Source organism: Hemitrygon akajei, chromosome 8 (assembly GCF_048418815.1).
Source record: "Hemitrygon akajei chromosome 8, sHemAka1.3, whole genome shotgun sequence".
Lineage (NCBI taxonomy): Eukaryota > Metazoa > Chordata > Chondrichthyes > Myliobatiformes > Dasyatidae > Hemitrygon > Hemitrygon akajei.
The window spans coordinates 137,712,802-137,728,193 of record NC_133131.1 but is presented as its reverse complement, the minus strand read 5'-3'; the positions used below and the strand labels follow the sequence as shown (position 1 = coordinate 137,728,193).

Here is a 15,392-nt window from a genome sequence, read left to right as displayed (position 1 = left end):
ATTAATTTTGATGTTGACTGAGGCCTGGGCAAATTTGTATGGAAGATTGGCAGTTGACCATGCTGCAAGTCTCCCTTCTCCACGCCACCGATGATGTCCAAGGGAAGGGCACTAGGCCGATACAGCTTGGCACTGGTGTTGTCACAGAGCAATGTGTGGTTAAGTGCCTTGTTCAAGGACACAACATGCTGCCTCAGCTGAGGCTCGAACTAGTGACCTTCAGATCACTAGACCTTAGCCACTTGACCACACGCCAACACTATTTCTTTTACCAAAGTGCATGACCATACACTTCCGAATGCTGTAATCCATTTGTTACTTGTTTGCCCAATTTTCTAATCTGTTTAAGTCCTTCTGTAGCCTCTCTGCTTCCTCAGAACTACCTGCTGCTCCATCTATTTTGGTATCATCCACAAATTTTCTACGAAGCTAACAATTCCGTTATCCAAATCACTGACATATAATGCAAAAAGAAGCTGTCCCAACACCACCGGTCACTGGCAGCCAGCCAGAAAAGGCTCCCTTTATTGCCTCCTATTTGTCACCAGCCAATTAGCCAATGCTCTATCCATGCTAGGTTCATTCCCTAATACAATGGGCTCCTAACTTGTTAAGCAGCCTCATGAGTGTCAACTTGTCAAAGGCCTTCTGAAAATCCAAGTACGCAACATCCGCCAATTCTCCTTTGTCTATGGTTATTCTTCAAAGAATTCCAAAACATATGACAGGCAAGATTTTCCCTTAAGGAAACCATGCTGACTGCAGCCTATTTTATAACGTGCCTCCAAGTGCATTGAAACCATATCGTTAACTATTGACTCCAACATCTTCCGAATCACTAACGTCAGACTAATTGGCCTGCAATTTCCTTTCTTCTGCCTCTCTCCTTTCTTGAAGAGTGGAGTGACATTGGTAATTTTCCATTCCTCCAGAAACATGCCAAGATCAACTGATTCTTGAAAGATCATTACTAAACGTTCCACAATCTCTTTGGCCACCTCTTTCAGAAACCTTGGGATATACTATCTGGTGCAGGTGACTTATCTATCTTCAGACCTTTCAGCTTCCCAAGAACTTTCTCCCGAGTAATGACAACCTCACACACTTCTGCTCTGACACTCTCGAACTGTCTATCCAAATACACATAAATCCGGTCTCTTAGAATACCTTCCAATAACTTTTCCACCGCTAATGTCAGGCTCACTGGCATATAATATCATGATTTATTCTTACAGCCTTTTGTTATGTGTGATGAGAAAACCATGGGGAGATGGTGTCCAGAGTTGACACCCCCCCCCCACCCCGTGAACTATGCTGCTAACAAGAGAGAGATAAAGAGGGGGAGAGGCACCATGCTACACATGCTGATAATGAGAGAGACACAAGGATTTTAAATTATGGCTTCTTCGCTGATTGTTGACTTTACTTCCAAGGACTCTGCCTGCTTGAGTGAATCCTTGCTGACACAGCAGAGTGATGCCAGGTGCCTGCTGAGACAGGAGGGAGTGGCCAGTTTGATGGACATGGAGTTGATGGATGGCTGGTACCCCGGCGGGGGAGATAAAAGACGAGTCTGCTGAGACACAGGCAGACACGCCACTGGACACTGAACGAGTGTTGTGCACCCACAGGAAGGTGGGGGCTTGGAGGATCGATTTGGGGGGAATCGGTCAGAGGCTCACAGTGTGTGAAACCAGGCCGGTGGTGGCTTGTGTGTGTGTCCACCCATGACACCATTGACGTGACCACCATGGTGGTGACGAGCCCACCATTGAAGAACGGTCTGGCTCGGAATGGAGGGGTCATAATCGGTGACCACAAAGGTACAACGGAACAAGAAGACGACAGAAGGTTTGCCTGCTGTAGCTGCTCATCTCTCGCTTGCTCTCTCTCTCTCTCTCTCCAACATCACAACAGCAACTACCTCAACCCAAACTGAACTGAACTGAACTCTGCATTATCTTCAGACTATTCATTTACCCCTAGACTACGACAGAGCTTGGTTTTGATTCTTATTCCTACACTTCTGTATTTATCATTGCTAACCTGTTTTATATGTATATTTGCATTTTTGATATTGTATTACTTAGTTTACTAATAAACACCTTTAGTTACAGTACCACCAGACTCCAACGTATCATTCCATTTCTGCTGGTTTGGTAACCCAGTCACAGGGTATGTGACATTGTAAACAGAGGAACAACATTAACTATTGTCCTATCCTCCAATATTGCATCTGTTGCCTAGGATGATTTAAGTATGCCTGTAAGGACCCCTGCAATTTTTGCACTTGCCTCCACAGGATCCAAGGGAACACCTTCTCAGGCCCTGAGGATCTGTCCACCTTGATTGCTTCAAGACAGCAAACACCTCCTCTTCTGTAATCTGCATAGGGTCCATGGCTGAACTACTACTTTGCCTCCCTTCTATAGAGTCTGTGTCAAGCTCCCGAGGAAATACTGTTACCCAGGAAGAACTACAGTCTACAAATCAGTAAGTTTAAATGATTCAAGGACAGTGGAAGCAGATGGGGCATTTACCTTTGTTCTTGCCATTAGGAAGGAGATAGAAGCTGCCATTTTATGAAGGAACTCTGTGTTCTCCCTGTTGTGAGCTAAAGTCTCTTGGCTTGGTCGCTGTTTTAAAGTTGACATGATTACGCTCCAGGTAATGTGCTGAACTAGGGATAATTTCCAAATAAGAAGTGAGGTGTTCTTTAGTTGGATATAACATGCAGGTTTTTAACTTTTGGGGTCTGTATTTGCCCTGTGTGCTTCAATCTGTTTGCTGATTGAGAAGAAAGAGCCATAAATTACCGATTGCTGCCTTCTGGGAAGAGGGCAATAAATGGATGCTGGCTTGGAGCAGAGCTAATAGAAAGGTGTTAAAGGTTAGACACATAACCTATATCCAATGACATTGGAATGTAATATTTCAACTGGTGAGGAATGGATATAAAAGCAGAGGTTTTCTGATAAAAGATAGAGATGACTCTGTAGAAGATTCAACATCGTGGATATGAGGAGCTCCAAGGACGTGGAGATTCGAGACGGGACTACGAGGAAGATACAGTCAGCAGCAAAGAATTCTTTTAACTGGTATTATCCTTCCTATTTGTTAACTGTTCATGGAAGGATAGGAAAACTTAGTAGGTCTGCACACAGGTATTCGGTTGTGTAAGTTCACATGTTCTTCCATTGAAACAATACAGGTATTTGGTGGTAATTACAGAATCTCACTGTGCCACCTTGATTATTATAACAAGGGGCCGTTCTTGTAACAATACAGATGCAAGAAATTAATCTAAGTTCTCCCACATCTCATTCTCTCTAGCATAAATTATCTTTCTGATCTGCCAGTGAACTTTATTTTGTCCCTTGCAATTCTTTTGCTCTTAACATATACGTAGAATCTCTTAGGTTTCTCCTTCATCATGTCTGCTGCAGCAACCTCATGCATTCTTTTAGCCTTCCTGATTCCTTTCTTAAGTGTTCTCTTGCATTTTTTATACTACTCAAGTTCCTCATTTGTTCCTACCTGCCTAAACCTGCTATGCACCTGCTTTTTTCTTAAACAGGGCCTCAATATCTCTTGAAATCAAGGTTCCCAAAACCTGTTATCCTTGTCTTTTGTTGTGAAAGGCACATATAAGTTTCGTACTCTCAAAATCTGATTAGAAGCCTCCCATTTTCAACCCCTTTTTCCAGCTTTCTCCCGTAAACCATAATCCCTTACTAATTAAGAATCCATTAATCCCTACCTTAAATGCACACTTCGATTTGGCCTCCATAGCCCACTGTGGCAACATGTTCCATGGATTGAGCAACTCCTGGCTGAAAAGATCCCTCCTGAACTCAGTTCTAAAGGGATATCTCTACTTTAAAGAAGCATCACATAATATTGTTTGTAAGACACGTGGAGAATGGTCTTGTAGTAACTCATAGACAAACACTGGATGATTAATCTATCATTCTGCACATCTATTCCCTATTTTTCCTGAAACAAAGCAGGTTGAGGGGTGACCTTATGAAAGTTTATAAAACTATGTGAAGCAAAGGTAAGGTGGATAGCCATAGCCTTAAACTAAAGGACATAGGTTTATGATAAAAGGAGAAATATTTAAAGGGATCCTGAAAAGCAAGATTTTCCACTCTGAGAATGGTTGCCAGAGGAAGTGGTGGGTATAACTACAGAGACATTTTCAGGTACGTGGGTCAGAAAGTTTTAGAGGAACATGTTCCAAACGCAGGAAAATGGGATTAGCTGAGATAGGCACTTTAGTCGGGATGAATGTGTTGCATTGAAGGTCCTTTTCTCATGTTCTGTAATTCTATGAGCTGTCTTTGGGATGTGAGGTGAAAATGAAGCACCAGAAATAAATCCACCATTCTCTTCCAAGAATATTTTAGATGCAGTTCAGTTATACTTCAGCAATACTAAACTTTGCAAATTACCTCAAATTCTTCTGCTCTTCTGTATTCTTCACCCACTTGCAATTCTGAAGTTGCTTGAACAGTTTAATAAAATCATCCTCAGTAAACCTAAGAGCATAAAATCAAATCGTGTAGAGTTGAAAGGTTTGCAAATTCTCATGATATAAGCAGCATTGAAACTGCATGCAGTCTTCAAATAGATTTGAAGACTGGGACTACGTAGGTCAAGTGTGTTGCTGAATAAATAAATGAAGAACATCTATTGATTAATTAGTTGAAGCCAGCCTGCACCACATATATGGGAGGAACACTGGCTGGAGCGGTTGGCAGATTTCAGTGAGAGCACCTCTAATAAAGTGCAGACATCTCACTGAGTGTTCTTCACTGAGCTCTAGATGGGAAAATTGTTCCTACCATCTTGATTATTCACGTCAACTATCAAGCACACATTTACACTAATCATATAGTGACCACCACTCTCTGATAGGCTGAGAGGGCAATCAGATCTGAAGAAAGAGTCAGTACCTAACTCAAATAATTACAACATCAAATAAGTCAGGTAACTGTGCCACAAAGGCAGTTTTGTGACCAAGCTTCAAATTTCACCATGACACGAAAAGACAAAATGACTTCATGAACTTTTTAAAAAATCAGGCAATAAAATAAACAGTATTTCACAGAAGTAATTGCCCATATCCAGGAACAGATAGCAATGGACTTTGCTCAAACCGAAGGAAACTAGTGGAGTAATGAAACCACACAATGACACATCCGTCTATTGTAAATCTGTCTGCTTAAATCTATTTTCTTCACTAAAACGTTGCAGTCATCTATGAGTAATAGTTACAAATCTCAACAAGAAGTAACAATTTGCTGAGCTGCTCAGGCGTTATGTGTGTGTTGCATAACTATAGTTATACCAAGTGTAAATTCATGTCTGACAACTTTGGAAATGTCCAACTTATTACTGGAGTGAAGTTCATTCATCAGACAACAAAATGCAGGTAGTATTTCCCATCAAAATAGCTTTTAGTATAATGGTCAAAACAGTAAACTGGCTGACTTCCAAAAGACTATAAAAAATAGGAGCAGAGTTTGGCCATTTAGCTCATCGAGTCTGCTCCACCGTTCCATCATGGCTGATCTCTGACCGCTGGGTTCTGTCTTCATTAGCCCGCCTGGGGGTGTGGGGAGGCATAATCCTCAGGCCCTCGACTTATTCTCTGGGTCTTAAGGTGGCCTATCCAAAGTCGTAGCTCTTCAAACTTACCATTAATTTCTAATCCCACTCCTGACACCAATGTGGCGTGAACTTGGTCCATAATGATAGAGGAAGAATCTCATTAAACTCAAAGACTATGTTTATTGTGATGAACACAAAAACAGACTGGGCGCTATGACCCAGGGAGAGAACCCACTCAGTCACATACAGATGGGGGAGGTGATTATTTCACACCCCAGTTACAGTGAGGGTGATCCACAAACACGTGTACGAACAACTGTATAACGCATGCAAAAATGTAACAATAAATGAACTTGAACATCCCACCATAATTCCACAAAAGTACTTTAACACAATAACAATAAAAAGCACTGGTCATTAGGAATGTTGGGGCAGGCTGTTGACCACACTCTCCACCCCTCCATCCCCCAGAGCATCACAATATATATGTCTATTAAATACTTCAGTTTATTAAAATAATAGTGCAAAATATTAGAAATAAAAAAATAGTGAGGTAGTATTCATGGGTTAAATGACCATTTATAATTTGGTGGCAGAGAGGAAGAAGTTGTTTCTGAATCGCTGAGTGTGTGCCTTCAGGCTCCTGTACCTTCTTCCTGATGGTAACAGTGTGAAGAGGGCATGTCCTGGGTGGTGGGGATCCTTAACGATGGACACTGCCTCCCTAAGGCACCACTCTTTGAAGATGCGTTGAATAGTACAGAGGCTGGAACCCATGATGGAACTGACTAATTTTACAAGTATCTACAACTTATTTTGATCTTGAGCAGTACCCTCCCCCCAACACCAGTGATACAGCCAGTCAGAATGCTCTCCATGATACACTTGTAGAAGCTTTTGAGTGTTTTAGTTGACAAACCAAATCTCTTCAAACTCTTAATGAAATATAGCACTGTCTTGACTCCTTTATAGTTCCATCCACATGTTGCATCCAGTTTAGGTCCTCAGAGATATTGACATCCAGGAACTTGAAATTGCTCAGCGTCGCCACTTCTGATCCCTCTATGAGGATCAGGTTTGTGTTCCCTCGTCATACCATTCCTGAAGTCCACAATCAGCTCTTTGGTCTTGTGGATGTTGTTGCTGTGACATCACTCAACTAACTGGCATATCTCACTCCTTTACGTCTTTTTGGCACCATTTGAGATCCTGCTAACAATCATTGTATCATCAGCAAATGTATTGATGCTGTTTGAGCGGTGCCCAACCATGGGTGTAGAGACAGTAGAGCAGTGGGCTAAGCACTCTAAGAATTCCAACAGATTTTTCTATCAAAAGGAAACCATGCTGACTATGGCCTATTTTATCATGTGCCTCTGAATATCCCAAAACCTCATTCTTAACAATCATCATCTTCCCAACACTAAGGTCAAGCTAACTGGCCTTTAATTTCCTTTCTTCTGCCTCCCTCTCTTCTTGAAGTGTAGAGAGACATTTTCAACTTTCCAGTCCTCTGGAAAGATGCCAATTTTTTTTTGATCTTGAAAGATTATCACTAATTCCTCCACAATCTCTTCAGCTACCTCTTTCAGAATCCTGGAGAGTAGTTCATCTGATCCAGTTGACCTATCTAACTTCAGACCGTTCACCTTCCCAAGCACCTCCTCCCTAGTAATAGCATCTGCACTCACTTCTGACCCCTGACACTCCTCAGCTTCCGGCATATGGCGAGTGTCTCCCACAGTGAAGACAGATGCAAAACACTTACTCAGCTAATACCCCACTTTCTTGTCCCCATTTCTACCTCTCCAGTATTACTTTTGCAACAGTCTGATATCTACTCTCACCTCTCTTTCACGCTTTACATATCTGAAAATACTTTTGGTATCCTCTGATATTATTTGCGAGCTTACCTTCATATTTCATCAATCCCCTTCTTACAGCTTTTTTAGTTGTCTTCTGTTGTTTTTTAAAAGCTTCCCAATCCTCGAACTTCACACTAACTTTTGCTATATTATATACCCTCTCTTTGGCTTTTTTTTAAGTGGCATTGACTTCCTTTGTCAACCACGGTTGTGTCATTCTGCCTTTAGAACACTTCTTCTTTGGGATGTATCCATCCTGTGCCTTCTGAATTGCTTCCAGAAACTCCAACCATTGCTGCTCTGCTGTTGTCCCCGCTGGTGTCCCCTTCCAATCAACTTTGGCTGGTCCCTCTCTCATGCCTCTGTAAGTCCCTTTACTTGCCTGTAATACTGATCTGGCTCTACCTTCTCCCTCTGAAACTGCAGGGTGAATCCTATCACATTATAATCACTGTCTTCAATATCTTCATTTACCTTCATTTCCCTAATCAAATCCAGTTCATTACACAACACCCAATCCAGAATAGCTGATACCCTATTGGGCTCAATCACAAGCTGTTTTAAACAGCTACCTTGTAGGCATTCTACAAATTCCCTCTCTTGGCACTCAGTACCAATTTGATTTTCTCAATCTACCTGCATATTGAAATCCACCATGACATGCATTTTCTATCTCAAAGTTCAAAGTACAATTATCATCAAAGTATGTATACTATATTCAATCTTGAGATTCATCTCCTCACAGGCATCTATAAAACAAAGAAACCCTAAAGAACCCATTGAAAAAGATCATCAAATACCCAATCTGCAAAAATAAGAACAAATCATACAGAGGATAAAAAGTAAGTGAGTAACATTCCGAACAAACGTTTATGAAAGTGAGTTCACAGACATGAAGCCAGTAACAGCCAATCCGGAAGCCTGGTAGTTGCAGGCTACAGCCTTCAGTTCAGCACAGAGACGAGTAAACCTCACCGAGCATTGCGTAAACACCGGCCCGTCCCTCACCTCTGGCCCAGACACCCCGTCCTTTTCAATATGACACAGAGCTTAAATCCACTCACTCTTGGACCCAGGCTCTGCCACATCAATATGCTTTTGGGACTGGGCCTGACAGCCTCAATTTTGCCCCTACCTTACCTTCCAATTCTGGCCCAGAGCTTAACTTGGTCTAATATTGGCTTGTTCCTCACTCTCAGGCCCTGCCTTGCCTTGGCTCGCCACAGATGCACTGCTTCAAATCTGCACCGACTGCCCCAGCAATGACCATATATTGGTTTGTTCCTCTTTCTCAGGCTTTGGCCCCGCCACCTTGATTCATGAGACATATACACAGAACACAACCATCCTGAACCCTTGAGACTTCAGTTCACACCTCAAAGAGGGAAGTTACTGTTACACAGAGTGACTGGGGGTGAACCCAAGTGCTGGACACAAACATGGAGACTTGACACGGAGACGCACTTGGACTTGGAACCGGGACTTGGACTTGATTTGGACTGGGACGTGACTTGGACTCGGAGCCAGGACTTGGACTGTAACTTGACCCAGACACAAAGCCTCGACTTGACTGGACACAAAGCCTCAACTTGGACTTGACTGGAACACAGAGCCTGGACTTGTACTTGGATTCAGAGCCTTGACTTGGACTGGGACTCAGAGCCAACAAAACAAATTGACAGACCACTCGCATCCCGGCTCAGAGCAGCGGGAAAACAGCCGGACCCATTCAGCTGGACATGAGATGACAGAAACGAACAACAACAGACAAAATGTATTTTGACATGGAGAAGTTCATGAAGATGGTCTCTTATTCTCAGCGGCTCAGCACATTCATCACCGTTCAGGCTACAGTGACGTACCAGCCTCTTGACTCGAAGCAGGAACAGTGGATGACAGACTCTCGACTTGACCCAGGAGCTGCAACGGGCACACTCTCGACTCGACTCATTCTCAGCAGCCCAGAACGAGCATAGCCGCCCAGTGACAAACCAGCAGCGAGTAGCTGTAAGCTGGGGTTTTTATCCTGAACCGTTTGAATAAGGATCAGGTGCCCTAATCAAAGAGCCCAACAGGGTCTTTTCCCCGGAACATGGGGAAAAGGAAATTAACTGAAAGAAGCAGCCAGCAGACCGAACCATGACAGTTACAGGCTATTGATTGCAGTGCAACTCACACAAAGTGCTGGAGGAACTCGGCTTGAAACATCAACTGTACTCTTTACCATAGATGCTGCCTGGCCTGCTGAGTTCCTCCAGCATTTTGTGGATGTTGCTTGGATTTCCAGCATCTGCAGATTTCCTCTTGTTTATTGATTGCAATGATTGTTTTCAGAATAAAAGTGTTATTAATAAAGTAGTTAGCAATTTTGTTAGCTGCCAATATCCCAAGCATCGTCTTAAATCTCCCATTGTAATTTGTAGCTGATATCCTAGCTACTGTTTGGAGGCCTGTATGTAACTCCTATCAAGCTCTTTTACCCTGCCAGTTTCTTAGCTCTGCCCAAAAGTATTCTACATCTTCCAATCCTCTGTCATCTCTTTCAAAGGATTTGGTTCCCTTTTTTTTCCCAACAGAGCCATGCCACCCCCTCTGCCTATCTACCCGTTCTTTCAATGCAAAGCGTATCCTTAGGATGTTAAGCTCCCAACTATAATCTTATTTCAGTCCTGACACAGTGATGCCCACAACATCAAACCTGCCAATCTCTAAGCTGCAAGATCATCTACTTTATTCCCTATACTGTGTGCATTTGAATATAAAACTTCCTGCCCTGTATTCACCCTTTTTTATTTTGGCCCCTGTAAACCTACAACTCATCCCACTGACTTCAATTTTGCCCTTTCATCAGCTTGAACTTCCTGACAGTCTAATTACACACTGCCTCAGCTTGTATACCCATTCTTGTATGTCCCTGATGCTGGGACCTGGAAGGCAACATACCATCCAGGCATCTCTATCACATCCATAAAATCTCATATCTAATGCTCCTAACTATAAAATCTCCTATCACTGCCGCAGTCCCCTTCTCCCCTCCCTTCCCTTCTGAGCCACAGTGCAGAGACCCGGTCACCGTGGGTCCCTCCGGTAAGTTGACCCTCTCAACAGTATCCAAAGTGGTATACTCGTTATGGAAAGGAATAGCCACAGTGGTACTCTGTACTGGCTACCCATTTCCTTTTCCTCTTCTGACAGTCACCCAGTTACCCGCCTCCTGCAACTCAGGGGTGACTATCTCCCTGTATCTCCTATCTACTATCTCCTCAGTTTCCCGTTTGAGCCAATATTCATCAGGCTCCATTTCTTTAACACATTCTCTGAGGAGCTGTAGCTTGGTGCATCTGGTGCAGATGTGGTTATGTAGGAGGCTGGAAGTCTTCCAAAATTCCCACATCTTACACAAAGAACATAACTCAGCTCCTCGAGCGTTTCTCATTGGACGAACAGATGAGAAACGAAGAATGAAGTAGCTCACCAAATACTTATCTCACCCAATCCTGTTTTCTTCAAAGCCTGATGAGCCAAAGCCTCCCCATTCTAACACTGGTCCATTCACACAACACTTAACCTTGCCTTAATTTTATTTGCCTTTGCTAATAGATAGATAGATAGATAGATAGATAGATAGATAGATAGATAGATAGATAGATAGATAGATAGATAGATACTTTATTCATCCCCATGGGGAAATTCAACTTTTTTTTCCAATGTCCCATACCCTTGTTGTAGCAAAACTAATTACATACAATACTTAACTCAGTAAAGAATATGATATGCATCTAAATCACTATCTCAAAAAGCATTAATAATAGCTTTTTAAAAAAAAGTTCTTAAGTCCTGGCGGTAGAATTGTAAAGCCTAATGGCATTGGGGAGTATTGACCTCTTCATCCTGTCTGAGGAGCATTGCATCGATAGTAACCTGTCGCTGAAACTGCTTCTCTGTCTCTGGATGGTGCTATGTAGAGGATGTTCAGAGTTATCCATAATTGACCGTAGCCTACTCAGCGCCCTTCGCTCAGCTACCGATGTTAAACTCTCCAGTACTTTGCCCACGACAGAGCACGCCTTCCTTACCAGCTTATTAACACGTGAGGCGTCCCTCTTCTTAATGCTTCCTCCCCAACACGCCACCACAAAGAAGAGGGCGCTCTCCACAACTGACCTATAGAACATCTTCAGCATCTCACTACAGACATTGAATGACGCCAACCTTCTTAGGAAGTACAGTCGACACTGTGCCTTCCTTCACAAGGCCTCTGTGTTGGCAGTCCAGTCTAGCTTCTCGTCTAACTGTACTCCCAGATACTTGTAGGTCTTAACCTGCTCCATACATTCTCCATTAATGATCACTGGCTCCATATGAGGCCTAGATCTCCTAAAGTCCACCACCATCTCCTTGGTCTTGGTGATATTGAGACGCAGGTAGTTGCTATTTGGCTGTGCTTCTGGAAAACACCAAAAGCCCACAAACACTCCATCTTAAATCTCTCTCCCTGACTTGTGAGTCGTCTTCTTTCTCACTCCTGATGTGATTGGACCACTGGAAAAACACCAAAAAAATATGAATGCTCCTTTTTAAATATCTTTCCCCAATTTGTGAGTTACTTCCTTTCATGCTCCCGCTTTGATTGGGCACTGGGAAAAAGCTGAAAGACACGAACACTCCTTTTTAAATCTTTCTCCCTGGCCTGTGAATTGCCTCCTCTCTCACTCCCGAAGTGATTGGGCCACCGGAAAACTTAGTTTAGATAATACACCTCTCCTTTGTCTATCCTGCATGTTATTTCCTCAAAGAACTCCAAATAATTTGTCAAGCAAGATTTCCCCTTAGGGAAACCATGCTGACTTTGCCTAATTTATCATGTGCCTCTAAGTACTCTGAAACTTCATCCTTAATAATGGAGTCCAATGTCTTTCCAACCACTGATGTCAGGTTAATTGGCCTATAATTTCTATTCTTCTGCCTCCCTCCCTTCTTAAAAATTTGAGTGACATCTGTTATTTTCCAGCCCCCTGGAAATATTACAGAATCTAGTGATTCTTGAAAAACCATTACTAATGCCTGCATAATCTCTTCAGCTACGTCATTCGGGACCCTGGGGTGTAGTCCATCTGGTCCAGGTGACTTATCTACCTTCGGACTTTCAGCTTCCCAAGCACCCTCTTTAGTAAAAGCAACCACACTAATTTGTTGTCTCTGACACTTGAACTTCTGGAATACTGCTAGTGTATTCCACAATGAAGACTGACCCAAAATACTTATTAACGTCATACACTATTTCTTTCTCCAGAATTACTAGTTCTCCAGCATAATTTTCCAGTGGTCCAGTATCCACTCTTATCCCTCTTTTATATATGAAAAAATTTTGGTATCGCCTTTTATATTATTGGCTAGCTTACCTGCATATTTCATCATTTCTTTCTTTATGTTTTTTGTCAGTTGCTTTCTGTTGTTTTTTTAAAAGTTACCTATTCCTCTAATTTCTCACTCTTTGTTATATTACATGCACCCTCTTTTATGCTGTTTTTGACTTCCCTTGTTAGCCATGGTTGGCTCATCCTCTCCTTAGAATATTTCTTCACCTTGGGGATGTATCTATACACTGCCTTCCGAATTGCTCCTAATAACTCCAGCCACTGATACTCAGTCATCATCCCTGCTAGTGTCCCTTTCCAATCAACTTTAGCCAGCAACCTCTCATGCCTCTGTAATTCCCTTTACTCCACTGTAGTAGTGATACAGTATATTTGATTTTATCTTCTACCCCTTAAAATGCAGGGTAAATTCTATAATATTATTGTGAATAAGATGATGAGACGCATTGATTGCATGGATAGTTTGAGGCTTTCTCCCAGGGCTGAAATAGCTAGCACGAGATGGCACAGTTTTAAGGTGCTTGGAAGCAGGTACAGAGGAGATATCAGGACTAAATTATTTTTTGCAGAGAGTGGTGAGTGTGTGGAATGGGCTGCCGGCGATGGTGGTGGAGACGGATACAACAGGGTCTTCTAAGAGACTCCTGGATAGGTACATGGAGCTTAGAAAAATAGAGGATTATGAGTAACCCTAGGCAATTTCTAAGGTAGGGACATGTTTGGCACAGCTTTGTGGCCTGAAGGGCTTGTATTGTGCTGTAAGTTTTTCAACATTTCTATGTTTCCATTATGACCTTTGACCCCTAAAGGTTCCTTTACCTTGAGTTTCCTAATCAAATCTGATTCATTTCACAACACCCAATTCAGAATTGCTTTTTCTCCTTGTGGGCTCAACCACAAGCTGCTCTAAAAAGTCATCTGGTAGACATTCTACAAATTCCCTGTCTTGGGATCCAGTACCAAACTGATTTTCCCAATGCAAACACAAGGAGATCTGCAGCTGCTGGAAATTCAAGCAACACACACAAAATGCAAACTGATGAAACTGACACTGGTTGAGTTTTGTGTGCCCACGACAAAGGTGGGGTTTTTGCTCACAGTGTGTACAAGGGGGTGACCGGTGGAAAACGATCGGTGTGTTTAACCCTCGCCTGGGCTGATAGCTTTACCGCGTGAAAATGGCACTCTCTTTTGGTGACTTTAGTAAGTTTCGGGAGCAGGTGGACGATGTGCAAGATTCGATGGCATCGGCACTGGGAAGACAAATCACATCTCTCTCTTCAATCTACTCAATTCAATATCCAGAACGGAACTGACTTCATACCTATATCATCATAAGACTGTATCATTTATATCCTGAGCTGGGAGAAGTTTGGGAACTTTATTTACTCACTTATATATGCATATACTCTGCTAACCTGTTATCCTTATCTTGTTTTTTTATTACTATATTATATAGTTACTAATAAAATAGTGTTTATAAAGGAAGACTGAGACTCCAGGTGTGTCCATTTCTGCTGGTCCTTTTTAACCCGTTATGGGGTACGTAACACATGGGCTCCAAAGGAAACTGCCTTGCCCTTGACCTCTACTTGCAAGAGGCTTCAGGTGCATAGAAGCACACCAGCCATGTGTTTCACCATGTGGAAGCACGCTCATCAAAAAGAAAACAGCCGTTCCAGAGGCAGCCCTCTAGCACCTTTTCAGGGCAGGTATTATTGAGAAATAAATGCTGGCCTCGCCTCTGTACTCATCTCCTGAAAAATGACTGAATAAAACCAAAAATGAAGTAGATACAGTGGACCACGCAGGTGAGTGGCACTTAAAGTTTTGAAGGCAAGAGCAGATCAATATTTGAACATTACCTTTGAGAGCAATAAATCAGTAGAAAAATATTGTTCTGCACTAAGCCACAAGTGTAAGCCAGTCTGGAGGGATTGAGGTCAAATTCTACAACTACAGTACCAGAGTGGACATGAAGGAAAGAAGATAGCCTGCATGCAAAGCTGAACTATGGAGGAATTGAAAAAGATAGATTCAATATGAAGGACAGCAGGATGGGGTAAAGTACCACTGAAGTTTCTGGGCACAAATCCAGAGTTGTGGACCATTAATCCATAGGTAAAGCTTAAATCTAACAATGGCATCTGGGGAACTCATAATCAAGAAATTAAATACACTTGGAGTTAAAGCTGGTCATTATGATGGTGATTATGAAATGAGTGAATTCTTATTTAACACCCATCTGATTCATTAATGTCTTAGAGAAGGAATGCTAGTACTGGATCCTTCTTTGGTCTGAAAATGATGTCCCTTCAGATCCAGAATATGGAGGATGTTTATCTTCCTCCCATTTTGAGACCATCATTTTAGCAGTACCATCAACATTCTCTGAACTTTTCTTGGAAAAGCAAACATGGATAGCAATGGAGAAAGAACTGGAAAACAAGATCACAACAATAGTTTATATTATTGTGATAAGAGATCATTGCTCTTGCATTCAAATCTTCCTGCAATAAAAGACGTCTTTCTA

The 15,392-nt window shown here is 42.3% G+C and overlaps 1 protein-coding gene across 2 annotated transcripts in view; it reads right to left on the bottom strand.

Moving 5' to 3' along the window:
- Positions 1 to 15,392, bottom strand: part of LOC140732299 (alpha-2,8-sialyltransferase 8F-like) — a 66,310-nt gene that overhangs the window by 18,159 nt on the left and 32,759 nt on the right. For both annotated transcript variants that reach the window (XM_073054721.1, XM_073054720.1), the window contains exon 3: positions 4,455 to 4,541. In XM_073054721.1, the coding sequence (XP_072910822.1) occupies positions 4,455 to 4,541 (87 nt within the window). The remainder of the gene's footprint in view (positions 1 to 4,454; positions 4,542 to 15,392) is intronic.